Genomic DNA, 17,261 nt, shown 5'->3' with positions numbered 1-17,261 from the left:
TTTAGACTAATTCAGTTAAATTGTCGATAGATGTTCATAACGGCTTAATAAAAAGTATACAGGACTGTCAGCTACTCCCTTTGGCTTAAAAAGAGTGCAATTCTAGCTTTTTCTTCGAACAGATCATTGTTGGTTTGAAACAACCTCCATGCCTTTATTCTTTTTACTGCATGCAATAACTAACCAAACTTCTAAAACTTATGGATATGAGACATTTCGACATGCAAAAAAGATTTAACCACTAAATTAGGTAAGTTGTTGTTCAATTTCTAGGATTTCACTCTTTGGTGTGACTTTTTTTTCCAAATACTATGATTGTACTTTTCATAGAACGGATGGACTAGGAGTGAATATACATCTTCATGTTGATACGGAGGAAAACAAATTAACACCTGTCTAAACAAATTTTCTGAAAATTACTAGTTCAACGACGGTCTCAGCCTTGTTTAGATGGTGTAAAGTTTTGGCGTAAAGTATCACATCGGATATTCCAGCACACATTTGAAGTATTAAATGCGGACTAATTACAAAATAAATTACATAATCCATCTATAAACTACGAGACAAATTTATTAAGCCTAATTAATCCATCATTAGAGTATGTGTTATGGTAACAGTTTAGTACCTAATCACGGCCTAATTAGGCTCATTGATTCGGGAGCTTGAATTTGGAGAAGGGGCCCAACTGGTTCTTACTGGTGAGGAGAAGGCGGATGGGGTGCAGCACCCTAGCTGCTCCTGGCCATGCTAGGCCAGCCAGCAGTTTTCGTGGTGCCACCACCCCCGCTGCCATATCCATGGGCGAGCAGGCATGGGAGAAGGGGAAGGTGGGGCTGACATGCAGGCCTAGGCGAGGGGAAGGGGAAATGGTGGTTCAAATTCAAAATTTGAAAACAAAATCTTCTCAAGCTTCAAAAACCACCAAACTTTTATAGGACCAAGATCACTCTGCAATAATAAGCACTCAAAAATCTATTTTAGAATATTCACATCAAAACAAACAATATTGTTGTTTTTGAAACTTCCAAGCATTTTATGACTCGGGTTAGCTGACACAAAAAATCTGCAAAAATATTGCAAAATCATAATTTAGGTCTAGTATTGTAACACTACATCAAAACAGTGCCTTGGCAGCAAAAAACCGCCAAGGAAAATACCAAAACCGCCAAGAAAATAATCCTTGGCGGCCAGTCCGCCTAGAATAGAGAGCCAAGGAAATCAAATTACCTTGGCTGCCAGCCGCCAAGGATCATTGTCTTGGCAGTTTGGCCGCCAAGTAAAATAGGCACGCATCAAAATTGCAAACAAGCCAAGAAAATGTTACAGCCGCCAAGGATACAACTTTCCTTGGCGGGCGTTGACAGCCACGGAAAGCTATTTACTTGGCGGGCGCCAACCGCCAAGAAATATTCTTTACTTGGCAGGCATCTACCGCCAAGTAAATGTATACTGCCAACAAAGAAAATTAATAAATCATCAGCTTACATAATAACATTTACACCCACAGGTAATCGAAATTGCATCCAACAAGCATACAATCTATGACAGGTTCCACTTAGCAACTTGTCATTATTCTTCCGGTCCAAAAATGTTACAGGAACAAAATATGGCAAACAAAATAAATGGATTGCATCTGATATGCAGCAACTTTACTAAGGAGCAAATATTTATTGATATTCCAATAGCATTGCAACAAATCCTGTAATACATGAAATGACTGAAAAATCCAGCACCAGATTAGCCTTATAGATCAACTTGCTCGAATGACTTAGCACTAGCTGAAGTTTTGCATCCATCACAACTGATTATTTGCAGACCTGCACATGGTATAGCACATGGTGAGTTCAACTGGTACAATGCTTCGCATGTGTAACATAGACTAGAAGATATGTGCAAACTGTAAACACTACATGTATGCAATTTCACGTGTAATACAAGCTCGAGCATATCATGTTAGTACTGTTTGCATGATTGCTGACATACTATTGTACTTGAAAGCATAGAGCTGCATAAAAACAAGGAGCTCCCCAATTCATAGATGTAGCAATGCAAAGTTATATATTAAGGAGCAATTTCCTTATCATATATTAAGGATTTATACAACAAATTGCACATGAGTTCTTTGCATTGTACAGCATAGCAAATTAGCTATATTGCAATCAGTTAACTAATCTGTACAAGGAGCAAATAGCCATAGCCATATACCATTCAGAGCTTAAAAGATGGAACTTGCAGCTCAATTTACATACTCATTTTAATGTAAGTTGAATTGTCCTAGTTACCATATCTGGGTGGACCATCATAGGCACAGAGCCGCAAACAAAAAGGAACGGTTAGAGGCTTCAAGGGACAGGGTCAACTCAAATTAGAATACCCACAGGGTAGTATCTTCTATCAATATGCATTGTGCATCATTTTGTTATAACAAAATTCAAATCCTACATAATTCTGCTTTGCTCAAAGGCTTATTTAATTTCATATTTGACAGATAAAGTTTGGCATTAGAAACCTGTAAACCTATCTAAATTATCTGCAGAAACATGCACAAGATTCTTTGGGGCAAAACATTCTAACCTCAAATGCTTTCACAAAAGCAAGATGGCATTCATCCAACACAAAACGTGCTGCAGGCTCCCACGACAACAACCTTGTCCAAAGCTAGCTCCCCCTCCAACCCATGCACATTCAGAACAATAATCCTGAAAAATAGGAGGGCATCTGTTGCACAAACTTATTAGTATCTCAGCCAGCCAACCAACCAATGCACAGGAGGGCGCCAATACTAACAAATCTGATAGGTGTATTTTGTCAAACACGTGATAAGCGTTCTGCAGTCAAAAATTTCTAGCTCGGCTACCCATGTTAATTGGAAAAGATAGCAATTGCAACTACAATGACATAGTGTAATCTAGAGATCCACAAAGCATAGTGCACGGAGACAAAACGCTGCAGATCTAGATCTCGTGGCAGGCTTACCTAGCCATGGTGGTCGGCGTCCTCGATGCATCGTTGCCGCCGGAAGACGAGCAACTTGTGGCCGTCGTGGAGCTCGTGGTCGTCGCCGTCTCTATTTCCATGGAGCTCAAGGCTGCCGCCGCCGCCGCTACAGGGAAGCCATCCCCGCGTTGCCGCAAGAGAGCAAAGCTCTAGAGAAGCCGGTTCTCGCGTTGTCGCATGCCGGCGCCGCCCCATCTGAGCCCGTCCTCTCTCTCTCTCTCTCTCTCTCTCTCTCTCTCTCTCTCTCTCTCTCTCTCTCGTGTGGGAAGTGTAGCCACCGCAGCCAACGGAGGTGGGAGAGAAGGGGGCTTAGGGTTTCACGAGTGGTCAACCAGATATATATTTATTCAACATCGGCGCGATCCGAACCGTTAGATTAGGAATGGATGATCAGAAAAAGTTGGGCTATCCCGGGGCGCCAAAAACAATGGCCCAGGCCTAGCTTTTCGGCCCATTTAACAAAATTTAACACGTTTTATTAATACTTATAAGTATCAATATAATCAAATTCTGAATAAGGTTTACTATTCCATAAAGATTATATTTAGATTACTTTCATGAGCAAACATACGAGATCATTGTTACATTAGATTTTTATATGCAAAAGATAAACTAGACATCGATTGCCTTCAAACTTGCTAGAGAGGGGAGATTTGCCAATAAACATATAGGCTAAAATGAACTTGAGATGAAGCAAACCGTTAACTCCATTTGAGTTTCTTGGCTAAACTTTTTTTAGGATGCAACATGGATGTATTTTTGGTCCCCATCCAAATTTTGAAATCTTCTAAAAAATAAAACTAAATCAAAAAAAGTATATTATTGCGTAAAATGTAGTTAAATTATTTTCTTACTGAAACTTTATTTGGAATGTTACTTTGATGATGTATTTTAATCCCCAAAATTCTAAGGATGGTATGTGTGTGTGCATACACACGTGCTATTCTACACTCTAGGTGTAACTACACACACCCACACCAAAAAGGATGTATATGGAAACAAGCGTCATATAAGTCTTAAGTTGATATGTGCATAATTGAACTTAACAAATCAAAGTGTCATATGCGGGTGAGTGAACTTAACAGGATACAAATATTTACCATATATGTTTAAGTAAAAACAAGCAACATAACATGTGTTCTTGATATGCATTTTCTTGGCTACCAACCACCAAGAAAACATATCATTTCCTTGGCTGCCCAATAAAACGGCCAAGGAAATGCTCATTTCCTTGGCGGTCTATCAAAATAACCAAGGAAATGAGCAAATTCCTTGGCGGTTCTTATCATCCGCCAAAAAATATATATTTCCTTGGCTGTTAAACACTACCACCAAGAAAATCATATTTTTCTTGGCGGCTTCATTTTAGCCGCCAAGGAAAGTCATGGCCGCCAAGGTAATTCCAGTTTGGTGTAGTGTAACAAAATTTTTGGGGCATAGTTGCATAACAAAATTTCAACTTGCTTCACAAGCATCCATTTAAACAAGGCACAAACATTAAATAAATCATGCAAACACATGTACATGATGCTCCATTATGCTTTTATGATGCTCATGATGATTTCGCTTAGGTGTTAAATATGTTTATGACATTTGGGTCCTGACATCTGTGATACGCTTGCATGCAGTCCTGCACATGGCTGCTACCAGCCCCACTTCCTCCTCGTCGATCTACTGGCACCAGTGGCTCCTTTGGTGAATATGTGAGAGAAGAAAGCGCACTTTGGTGTTAAGGTCTCAAAGGCCGGCGTGGTGTCCTATTGCGCTGGCATTAGGGCAGACGGGGGCATCTATTTTTTGTTTCGCGAGTGCGAGCCGAGCCATCACAAGCGCCCCTCTCCCCACTACCGGACATCTTCTCCTTCTCTGGTGGCTCCCGCCGTTGGATCCACCAGCCTGTGCAGCCACTGTGACACCCCATCTAATTTGGATGTGGCCCTGTAGTGGCCTATGAATGCTATGAGCACACGTTTAGTACCACCTTGCTAGTTAAATAAGGGTGGAGCCAACTAATAAGCTTTTCTCCTCCAGCCATAGCACATTCAGGTTGACCTTTTCACCTGAAGCGAGGACGAAAGAGTGAGCAGGATGCTATGTGTATGCGAGCCCTTCCCTCGGAAGCGCTGGGCGGTGTGGCTTTGGAGGATAGGCTTTGATAAACTTGGTGGTCAGCGGTGTCGATGAACTCGCACTACTACAGAACTGGCCTTTGATCCAAGCCAATTGTCCCGGGTCCAACGGCTAGCCGGGCCAGCGGGGGGAGGGGCCTTTTGTCCCGGTTAGTGGCTCCATCCGGGACAAAAGGCCCAACCCTTTAGTCCCGGTTGGTAACACCAACCCGGACTAAAGGGTGACCCTTTTGTCCCGGACTAAAGGGTGACCCTTTTGTCCCGGTTGGTGGCACCAACCCGGACTAAAGGCCCCTCCACGTGATAGTTCAAAAGAAAGTTATTCTATAGTAAGTCACATGTACTACTTAGGTGAGTTGGTAAGGAAACCATGTGTTAGGCAAGAGGTCTTGGGATCGAATCCCGCGGGGCGCAAAAATTATTTTAGCGTCAAGGACATTTGGTCCCGGTTCTGCCACCCGAGACTAAAGCCTCGAGGCTTTTGTCCTGGAAGCCGAGTCCCGGTTCCAAAACCGGATGGCCCGTCTTTTAGTGGCAAGTCATCATTGTCTAGTTGGTGGCTTAATGGCTCAGCTTCCCATACTCAGTAACAGATTAGGACTCGACTGATTAAAAATTAAAATAGTCACTAAAATGTCTAAGAATACATCGTGAGAAGCATGAACAATTAATTAGCACCTCTAATTAGACACCGCCTTACATAAGAATTTGTTGGACCTTTTTATGGAATTTAATAAGTAAAGATCTTAAATTAATAATTTATTCTTACTAAAGATATGCCATCAACACCAAAATCTACACTATAAAAGTTATTCAATTTTAAAATATATGCCAGCATGCACCTGCAAATCAAATCGTCGTCCTTCTAAAAGTAGATGCTCTTGCTCCTCTATATAAGCCACCTACGAATTCTGGTGTCAGACGCACATACAGAGCAAGGAATACGAGAAAGCGCACGATGGAGACAAGCAAGGTGGCCATGTTTTCGATCCGCATCCTTGGGTGCTTCATGTTTACTTCAAACTGTAAGTACATCGTAGGCAAACAGGTGAATTCAATCTTGAAGAAGCCATTGCGTTGGGCTCTGAAATGTTCTGCATGACTTTTCTTAGATTTCTATCAGTTACGTGATCTCATAATGCCCTTGTGCTACATTGTCAAACAAGAATGCGACAAATCTGAAACTGAGTTCAACTAATGGCACCTATACTACGAATGCATGTCAAACCGTTGATCAGATATGGATAGCACTAAGATCTTGTTATGCCCCTGCCCGGAAGTGAAACCCGGGACCTTCTGCTGTTCGGATATAGAGCATGACTGTTTTCCATCAAGGGCAAAATGCAAACAAAACTGCTGCAAGAAGAAGGCATTCTCCCTTTCTGCCCCTTGAAACAATGTACCTTCCTGATATGGGAAAAAAAATTATGAGATGGATACTGCATGATTTTTCTTTCTGCTATGATGGCATCACTCTCTTCATTCTGAATTAAGATGTAATCTCTCCAGGAATCAATGCATGGAACTTAATTTGCCGACTTCAATAAAAAGGTCTCATGCACTCGTGTTCTGTCATTCAAGATGGAAGTCCATCCCTAACTAAGACTCGCGACCTCTTGGAAAAATAGCTGGCCCCTCTACGGTTTACATTGAGTAAAAATATCAGTGTTGAATTCAGCTGGGCTAGCTAGGCAACCCACAAGCATGTGAGCATACTCTTTAGCATACCGATGAACAAACAAGGGCATGTGGCCATCCACTAACTCTAATCCATTCATGTACTTCCTCTCCATCGGTCTATCCGGACACATCCAAGCTAGCTAGGATGAACATCACCACGGCTGCACCGCGCTACCGGTCAATCCCTTGCATTTCTCAACCTTATTATGTATAGTTTTTCTGTTATATGATTTGGGGAGAATATATATTCATTTCCTTGCAAAATGAGAGCGGTGGAGGATCTTGGTGGGTAGTTTCGGCAGGTGGCGCGAAGGGCCGTTGAGATTAGCTTAGGGTGGGGTAGTGGAGGTGGAAAAGGAGATGGGTTATCGGTGAGGTGACGCTGTAGTCACTAGCAGGGGTGGTTGGTTGAATCTGCACGGGCAAGATGGGTGGATGCAAGGAATTATGATGAAGAATATGAAGAGCATAACTCTTCGGTCATCATGATCCCTAGCGGCGAACACGTGCCAATTAAGGTCAATCTCAATGTATGTTTTATGGAGAGTTTTATAGCGTTAAAATATATGACACATCATCAGTTTTGCTGACATGGTGAGGAGAGAGAAGGGTGGAGTTTCATCCCCATGAAACTCAGCCGATACGGTTACTTTTTTTTAAAATCACAGTCACCTAGTTCTCAATCTTGGTAGCTTTACCATGAAACTATGCACTGAGATTGGCCTAATGGGTCAGCTTCCAATCGAACCAGTCGTAGCTGAACCTACACGCTGACCACCGGATGAATGGATGATGCCCCATTTGTTTCATCTCCGTTCCTAAATCAGGCATCAAAGAACATTGTTTGAAGCGCCTCCGGCAACCAGGTGAGGTGGTCTCCCCACATGGCGAAGTCGATCTTCCTCCAATCTGATCTGCTGGGTTTATACCTCCCTCTAGTTGTCTGCTGTGAGACGTGCAGCTAGACATGTGGCATCAACGGTTCCCTCCACTAGTTGATAGAATGCACGTGTGCAGGGCCTCTCCAAATTTTGAAATATTTTTTTAAAATTTATTTGGAAATCCTGCTTTTGGTACCGTTTGGTAATATTAGACGGTACTTAAGATTTTTTTTAGTACTGATGGTCCATTCTCGTAGTGGCAGCCTCTCGGTACTGAAAATCCTTGCATTAGGGGTGTGGTTCATGTTTTGGTCCACCCATAAACATCATTGTGACTTACGGTCTGTGGTCCGCCCTAGAAACCTATTTACAAGGGCGGTTCAGCCACACTGTCCGCTTCTAATTTAAAAGCTATTTTGAGAGATGGGATGGGTGCTACAGTGCCATTGTTAATATTAGGTGTGGATCAACTTCTTAACCGCTCCTAAAAGAACATAATGCTAGCTCCTAATCATTTCTATAGTAGTGCATGAAACATGCCTTGATTTGGGCTTGAAAAGAACTGCCCGTTCTTTTGTCGTCATTTGTGAAACTGAATGTGATTGTATTGTGTTTTTCTTTGTGTCCACAGGATGGTGACTGTGTTGTTGAAATATCATGTGTGAAACACGCCTTCACAAATATAAATTTAACAAAACAGCTTTAGTAGAGGCATTATTTGGAGATCCACCACATCTTCGCTATCTATTATCGTAATATCTGAGTGTTAGAAGAAGCCAGCTCATTCACTATGAAAGGACAAAAGCACAATGTCTAACAGAGAGGGGACAAAATGATCTATACAATTTATTGTTATGGCCATTAGATAGTAGATTAGTCATAACATCTCATATCAAATATAACTAATAATAATAGAATGAACAACATATACAATTGATTATCGTCATGTCCATATCCAACCTTCTAGATTAATTTGAATATTTTGTTATAGAGTATAACCAATAATAAAAAGAAACATCTACAATGATCGTATAATAATAGTCTATATCAATTATATTGAAGTATTTCATATGAACTACAAGTCAACAACTAATAGAAACAGAAAAAAAATCAACATTGTTTACTATTATAAGATTAAGTTGCACAATTCATCTGCAAATTATTCTTAGGCTGAGTCTTGTAGTAAGACTGGGTGATGCATCCTATTCAAAGAAAATGATCGATTCACCTGTCATTTTATGAGGAACTGTCATTTTCTCAAAGAAAATGATTTTTCAGAAGTGCCAAAAGACCGGGTGATGCATCCTATTCAAGTCCAAATCAAGTCATGTTTCACGTGTGCAAAAGGAAACAATCCACCAGGTATTGACGTGCAGCAAGATGGCAAGCCCTCATTTTGAATTTTGTGGCAAAGGAGCAGAAACCATAACAAACGTGCACAAGATTCATACAAGGTAGTTTTCATATTTTGTTGCTTGTATGAGGTGGTCGGTCAGTTGATGTACGGGAGATCCAGAATATGATTCAGGCTCGATGTTCTGTGGACAAAACAAAAGTTGCCAAGTACAGGTTTCGAATTATTTAGACTAGTTCAGTTAAATTGTCGATAGATGTTCATATCGGCTTAATAAAAAGTATATAGGACTGTCAGCTACTCCCTTCGGTCTATAACGAGTGCAATTCTAACTTTTTCTTCGAAGAGATCATTGTTGGTTTGAAACGACTTTCATGTCTTTATTGTTTTTAAGGAAAAAAATCTGGTTTACACCCTTGAACTATCGCAAAAATCTGATTTTCAACCTTAAACAACAAAACTAGATAAGATAGGCCATTAAACTACCGAAACTGGGCAAATTGGGCACTTAGGGTGGTTTTGAAGATGGTTTTGTATTTTAAAAAAATCAAAAATTCTAATGAGATCTATAAAATCAAAGCTAATTTATTTTAAAATAGAAAATATCAAACTAGTATCAAATTTTTTCTTAAAATGTAATCTATCTATTATTGCTCTATTTGAATCTTATTTATTAGAAAATAATAGGCATAACTATAAGCAACCAAATACTATGAACATAAAAAAATAAATTCGAATAAATGACAAGTACAATGCCAATAGATAGGTTAAATTTTTAGAAAACTTTTTTAAATATGATTTCTTACTTTTATTTAAAATGAATAATTATGATTTTTTAGTTTAAATTTAAATATTTTAATTTTTTCATAAAATGAACCCCCCCTCCCCCCCAAGGGTCAAAAATGTGCCCGATTTCGATAGTTGGATGATCTATCTTATTCGATTTTATAGTTTAAGGTTGAAAGATTTTTAGATAGTTAAAATGTGTAAATTGGACTTTTCTCTTTTTCTATTGCATGCAATAACTAACCAAACTTTTAAAAGTTATGGATAGAAGACATTTCGACATGAAAAAAGATCTAACCATTAAATTAGGTAGTTGTTCAATTTCTAGGATTGCACTATTTGGTGTGACTTTTTTTTTACCAAATACTATGATTGTACTTTTCGTAGAACGGATGGACTAGTAGTGAATATACACCTTCATGTTGATACGGAGGAAAACAAATTAGATACCTGTCTAAACAAAATTTCTGAAAATTACTAGTTCAACAACAGTCTCAGCCTTGTTTAGATTGTGCAAAGTTTTGGTGTAATGTATCACATCGGATATTTCAGCACATATTTAAAGTAATAAACGTGGATTAATTACAAGAAAATCACATATTTCGTCTGTAAACTATGAGACAAATTTATTAAGCCTAATTAGTCCATTATTAGAGCATATGTTACTGTAGCAGTTTAGTATCTAATCTAGACTCATTAGATTCGTCTTGCAATTTACAACCAAACTGTGCAATTAGTTTTATATTTATCTATATTTAATTCTCCGTACATGTGTGTACCTCGATATTCGATGTGAGACTTTTATAAATTTGAATTTTGAATCTAAACAATACTTGCATGTACGGACGGCTTCGACGGCCTAAGCACGAGTCCGCGGGCCCATTTTTGTGCCGGGCCGACCCGAAAAGCACGCAAACTCCACGTGTCGTGTCGTCCGCCGCCGCGCGCTCTCGATGGAGGCCACCGCCCGCCGGCTCCTGCGCCTGCTGCCACGGTCAACCGCCACCGCTTGCGCGTGCCGACGCCACCACGCCCGCCGGGCGCCGGCCATGCCTAAGCACAGCCCGCGCCCACTGCCGTCGCTGGCGCTCTGCCCGCCGACCTTCCCTACCGCAATGCCCGCGACCGCCGGCCGTTGCTCTGGCCGCCGGCCATGCCTGGAGCGCTTCCCGCGCTGTGCACGGTCGCAGGCCTTGCCACTTTGCCTGTCGCGCTGGCCATCGGCCTTGCAGCGACACTTTCCGCGCCCGCCAGCCGCCGCGCGGGCCGCTTGCCGCGCTCCCAGCACCGGCCGGCCGCCCGCCTTGCTTCTCGCGTGCTCCATGGGCCGACCGGCCTTGCTGCTCACGCCGGTGCTCTGCAAGCACGGAGTACCGGGCCGTGCTGACCCGAGCACGATGAATATCGGGCTAAAAAAAACCATGGCTCGTGCCGGGCTGTTCGGCCTTATATATATATATATATATATATATCGGGAGTGTTATTTCTTCTTAAAAAAAGTGCCGGGAGAATCTATGTACGAGAAAACCTACACCTCGCCCAGAGGCCCACTGTCATCCAAACACACTGCCACTTCACTCCTTCCGGATCACCTTCACCCCTGCCGCTCTGAGCGCGCCGGAGCTCCCCGCCTCCACCAGCCCGCCCGCGGGCCGCGGCTGCCGGATCTCCCGCGGTATGGCGATTCGCCCACTCCACCGCTCCCCCCTAGCTTCCTTCCCTCCATAGCGAGGCCGAGCTTGAACTCCGGCCACGGGCGCCCCGCCCGTCATCTCAGATCTGTGCCTGGCCGGCGTCACCGGGCCACCCACCGCCGGTCTTCTCCGGCCCTGACTGGCCGCGGGAGACCCCGAAACTGACCGCGTCCGGGTTGCGAAGCTGAGGCGAAGGTAAGCAGGCTCGGCCTCCCTAATTTCCCCTTCCGCTGTTCCACGTTCCTCAGAATCGCGTTTGTTCCAAATTTCCAATCCCGCAGCATTCGGTACCCGACGCGTGACGCGTGCTCGACGAAATGTCGGGCCGCCGGAGCAAGAAAGCGTCGAGTGCGGACGGCGGCGACCGGATCAGCGGCCTGCCGGACGAGGTCCTCCACCGCGTGCTGTCGCACCTGCCGGCGCCCGAGGCCGCGCGGACGAGCGTGCTAGCCAGGCGCTGGCGGGACCTCTGGAAGTCGAACCGTCGCCTGAGCGTCGTTTTTCCTTGGACGTCCATGACTGTCAGCAGGACCGAGAGGCTCGCGAGGTTAATATCCCAGCACGGGCTCCGCCGCAGCCGCAGCCTCCGCCGGCCTCGGTTGAGTATTGCACGCCTGCTGAGTGTCACTGGGGATAGGACTGCGCTGGCTGTTGACAGGCTGAACAGGATGGTGAACCGCCTGCTTCTGCTCCGCGACCCCGTGCCGCTCGATGTCTGCAGCTTCAGCTTTGATGGTTTTCCGCGTGTGGACGGTGCCGAAGTCGACGTCTGGATCCGCCACGTGCTGTCCTGGCAAGTTCCGGTGCTCATAGCCCGGCTTGGCACCAACGTTCACACGCAACTTGGGAACCATTCTCTTGCCTCAGAGCACCTGAAGAGGCTAGAGCTTAGTGAGGTGAAGTTGAAAGGGAGTTTTCTTGATTTCTCATCATGTACGGCGTTGGTGTATCTGAGGATGCATGCTTGCATTATTGGTGTTGAGAAGATCATCTCCGAATCACTCATAAGCCTCAAAATCACACACTGCAACTTCGACTTTGTTGCCGTAACGACTATTTCTGTCCCAAGTCTTCTTTTTCTTGTCTTAGCTTATTGTGAAGGTCAAACTCCTATGCTTGAAGTCATGCCACAGTTGATAAACGCATCGATCAAGCTTGGATGGTTTGATGAGGATCGGTGTGGTAAAGATACCAACGAGGATCACTGTGGTGAAGGTACTGATGAGGTTCATTATGGTGAAGGTACCGATGAGGATTATCATAAGCTTTGCAGGAACTGCTGCGGTGTATGTGCAAACTGTTGTGGTAATGACAGCAACCGTGACTGTGTGCTTCTAGGGGGTTTGTCAAATGTTAAATGCTTAAGGTTGGATCCTTCCTATCAAATGGTATGTCTATTCAATCATATACTCTTGTTCACTTGACTACCATCGTAAACTATACTCCAAAGTAACCTTTAACTGCCTTCTTGCACTTTCTACAGTTCACTATCAAAAGGGATTTGCAATGCTGCCCCAAGTTTTTCAATTTAAGGACTTTGGTACTTGATAACTGGCGTTTGAACATTGGCTTGGAAGCACTACTCTGTTTTCTTCAACACACACCACTCCTGGAGAAGCTTATTATTCATGTGCCAAAGGTGCGGAAACACACACACACACACACACACACACACACACACACACACACACACACACACACACACACACACACACACACACACACACATCCCATCCACCCACCCACCCACACCATCAAGATATGAAATTTATCATGCATGTTTGACCTCTGGGGTTTTGCTTGCTCAGGAACGTGATCAGTGCAATATCGTGGACAATGAATTTTGCAATTTCATTGAAAAATACGTTCATCTGCCATATCTTAGTGTTGTTGAAGTTAGATACAGAAAGGATGGTTACAAGATTTGCCATTGGGAACTTTTGAAAATCTTGGAAGTCTCTGCAGAAAATCTGAAGCAATTCAATATCATCAGAGATTGGTACGTACCAAACTACTGATATAATTAATGAAGAAAGTTCCTCCTCTTCCCATGAAGTATGTTTCAAAAATCTGACTAAAATATGTGTTAGGACATAGTTTAGGTTTGCATTGGCAAGTGCATACATGAACCAATCGTAGATACGCACACCTTCTTTGTTGCAGACTTGCAGTATGCTGCAAATGCTCATGCAGACCTAAGTTTAGTGAAGAATATTTAACAAGAATCCTGGACAAATATTTCTAACAAGAATCCTTGGTTAGGTCATTAGCCAAATACCCATCCAAATTTGCAATAATTACACCAATTTTGTGGTTGATTGATCAGCTGCATAGAGTAACACTGATTCTTGTATTGCATTCGAGATCTGTAACCAAGGGGCTAGAATTTGTTCATGTTTGTACTGGTTCAATCATGCAGAGAACCGTTGGAGTGTTGAAGTCTCGAGGATGGTGGGACTGGTGGCAACTATCCGGGGAGGTGTGTGGATGAAGTTTGTGGCCTTGGTGTTTGTGTCACCATGTTTTGTAGTTCTCAGATGAACCTTTACCTGGTTTAAATGGCCCCTCACCCCCCTTGCAATTTGGTTCATGTATAGCTTTGCAAAGACTAGGGTACGTTACTCAAGTATGTGGTCACCAAATTTCTAATGTTTGAAATTTGAAGAACCAACTGTTAGGATATATAATGTTTGGTATATGGTGCTCATAGCTTAGAAAAGGATCTGTGAAGGCTTTTGCCCCTCAGCTCCAAGCACTTGACGAGGCTTCATCTTAATGATGTGTTCTTAAATCTTAAAGGACGAGTACCGTAGCTTCTCGAGCTGTCTGGCATTGGAAATGCTGGAGATATTACTGACCGTTACATCCTTTAATTTTGTGGCAATTATAAGCAATTATCTCGTGTCGGTCCTTAAAACACCAGTCACCAGAGCATTACCACCATGTCGCCAAGGGGGGCATGGTGGATATATAGTCGAAGCTTCTTGGCTGACCGTGTCCTGTTCCTGAGGCGCCCTAGCTGCTTGGCAGTGGATGCACCACAGCTTGGCATGGATGGCGGCTGCGCCTACTTTGTCGACAAGAGGCTGCTCTGCCTCTATGGGAGCAAGTTACCACTTTCAGGTATAGCTTCGAATAGTTGCGACAAGTCTGAGTTTGTGGAGCGCCTGTCTGATGACGATTGGAATAACGATGGCTATATGTGGAACACGCCACAACCTGCCATTTCTCTCCAACTGAGGTAACAGTAGATCATGCCCCTTACTTCCATTTCTCCAACAGAGCTAAATATTTGTTTATGGCAAACCCAAACATATTATTGCGCATTCAATATACCTTATAGATTCTGTAATTGATACATTTACTTTAATTAATGTCGGTACATATATACACTTGATCAGCAACTCATAATAAGTTCAGGGAGCTTAGGAGCAACTTTATTATTTTCCCACACTATATTGCACTATTGCTAGCCATCCTTTTCAAAATGATCCAACTTTATTTTCGAACAAGTAACAGTCAAAGCCTGAAAGGTACGCTGCGGTTGACAACTCAAATTGCCCTGTTTGCAAGAGAAATGAAAAATCTCGCAATACAATGTACTTTTCACTAGTTGGTAGTTAATCGCACTATATTCTCCAAGAGATGTTCCTCAAATTCCTATCTTCTATTAATTGGAATATCATCCACCTTATTAAACAACCTTCCTTTCAATACATATGCAGAAAATTCAGGGGAACACTTGAGGCTTCAAACTGAAAAAGCCTGCAGGGCTTCCACCACAGTTTGGGGCATATTTCAAGATCTATGTGGTGGAAATCTACCACAAAACATAGATAGCTACTGACTGCATTAAGGGTGCAAATTGGTGACTCTTAGGTGTACCTCCAACCCTCTTTAGTTTAAAATTTTATACTAATTAACTCTCCAAAATGAGATCTCAATTTGAAAAATTAGTACAAAATTTTGAATTAAAAAGGGTTGAAGGGGCCCCTAAGGGTCAGCAATTGACACTTCTAGACTGCATGCATGCAGCAACTCATCATCTAGCTTGGCAAGGTTGCAGATGCGAGGGTTATGTGCCACAGAGGAACTGGCCGTTCACAAGGGTTCGGGTTCGTTACCACAGCAGCCACAGACCACAGTGAGTGATGAACCTGCTCAGCTCCATGGACTCTATAGTACTTGATACTAGACTGCAAATAGTTGTTGTATAGTTCTAATAAAATTTAATCAATCACATCCCTGAGTTTGATTGGGCAAAAGTGCTCCAGTTGATGGCCACAGCCGCTGTCTCGCAGTCGACCACAGTAGGAACACGGATCCGCCGCCGAGGCTTGGAGGCACTTCGAAATGGTCTTCTCTGACTTGGGTCTTGGGTAAAATTGCTGATGAATGTAATTCAATAATTACCAACGGTAAAATACTGATTAAATACAATGACTATGTTCGGCTGGCTGTGGTTGGTACTGATTTATTGTGAGAAAAAAGTACGGCTAGCTAGCTGGTGCTGATTTAGTGTGAGAGAAAAACAGTGCTGGCTAGTTAGCTCACAAACCAGCTGAACAGAGTCGGTATTTTTCAAAAACAATCAGAAGAGATTAAAATTGTAAACGATTTTGATTTTGGCTTTTATTGTTTTCAGATTTTTTTAGTAACCAATATCATTTTCATCTCGCTCTAAAATCCAATAAAATCTTGAAAATGGCTCCGGTAATCAGAAATTACCGGTTTTTTTTCATCCCTAACCAAAGATAGCTCCTGATTCAGCCTGTTGCTAACACATCCTAATTTCATCCCCATTCAAATAATATAATTTTCTGAATCTTGTGTGACTTATTGTCTACTATATTTCAATCTCCAGAAAGATTTCCTAACAGACATGGTCAGGAGTACATTAGCATACATCACAGCTACGAGTCACAAAAGTAATACAGCAATGGAACAACAGGAGAGTGATATTGCATTAGCAATTCTAAAACTGGGAAATTGCACGAATCTAAGTTACAAGGCTGCAAAACCAACATAGCAAGTTAAAGAAGGCCTAACCTACTAGATGACTCAAACAACTAACTACAGACTCCCAACCTTTTGATATGAGTGAAACTGAAAGGGTTCACATAGACAGGGAAAAGAACATCATCCTTGTTAGCCTTTGCTCCCTATGATAGAGTCCGGTCTTCCATTTCTTGTTATACCAATTAGTGTAGCTTATTTGTCTTCGGTTCAAACCTTCTACCCCTGAGGACTGAACCTTAGACTGGATGGCTAGTAGTGATTGTGTGTAGGCGGCCCACGTAGTTTCAATATCTCTGCGAATTGCAACCTGCATGTCTCACTTTCTGCTACTCAAAACTGGAACCTGTACGAATCTAAAAGCAGTAGTTTACAAGGAGTGTCAGAAATAAAATAAAACAAAGGCAAATAACTTGAGTACAATAATAGACTTAAGCACTAAAGAAGCTTACTTTCCCAAATTGCAGAATATCAAATTATTCCAAATATTTTACAGATGTTTACTAAAACTGGAAGTTTAACTAAAAAGCCATGCGGGACATCTAGGCTGTCTTTGACAAGTATCTTTCAAAAATGTATTTCCATCAAAAAAATATTATGGTATCATTCTGCATGGACTGTCTATATATAACTTTGCACATTGATGGCGAAAGCTAAGAACTTTTGTTGCATATTTCCTACAATAAAAATATGTAATATGTTTCTGCACGATGGTAGTATTACA

At 42.4% G+C, this 17,261-nt stretch overlaps 1 protein-coding gene and 1 long non-coding RNA gene across 5 annotated transcripts; one reads left to right on the top strand and one right to left on the bottom strand.

The window, feature by feature from the left end:
* Positions 1 to 1,465: 1,465 nt before the first annotated feature.
* Positions 1,466 to 3,390, bottom strand: LOC120685941. The gene is made up of 3 exons (XR_005679894.1): positions 2,977 to 3,390; positions 2,575 to 2,718; positions 1,466 to 1,817 (listed from the first exon to the last, which is right to left on the bottom strand). It is a non-coding gene; the product is annotated as an uncharacterized LOC120685941 (long non-coding RNA).
* Positions 3,391 to 11,369: 7,979 nt separating this feature from the next.
* Positions 11,370 to 14,342, top strand: LOC120686125 (putative F-box protein At1g58310). 4 transcript variants are annotated; one of them, XM_039968290.1, is made up of 5 exons: positions 11,372 to 11,703; positions 11,801 to 12,909; positions 13,005 to 13,160; positions 13,330 to 13,520; positions 13,941 to 14,342. In XM_039968290.1, coding segments are annotated over exons 2-5 (1,419 nt in total). In that variant the 5' UTR covers positions 11,372 to 11,703; positions 11,801 to 11,838; the 3' UTR covers positions 13,942 to 14,342. The 4 variants fall into 4 exon arrangements, with proteins under 4 accessions (XP_039824225.1, XP_039824226.1, XP_039824224.1 ...); XM_039968289.1 differs by having other exon boundaries at positions 11,372 to 11,716; positions 11,803 to 12,909; XM_039968291.1 differs by lacking the exon at positions 13,330 to 13,520 and having other exon boundaries at positions 11,370 to 11,716; positions 11,803 to 12,909.
* Positions 14,343 to 17,261: the final 2,919 nt, after the last annotated feature.

Source organism: Panicum virgatum, chromosome 8N (genome assembly GCF_016808335.1).
Source record: "Panicum virgatum strain AP13 chromosome 8N, P.virgatum_v5, whole genome shotgun sequence".
Lineage (NCBI taxonomy): Eukaryota > Viridiplantae > Streptophyta > Magnoliopsida > Poales > Poaceae > Panicum > Panicum virgatum.
The sequence above is the reverse complement of the archived record's forward strand: the minus strand, read 5'-3'. Positions and strand labels throughout refer to the sequence as shown.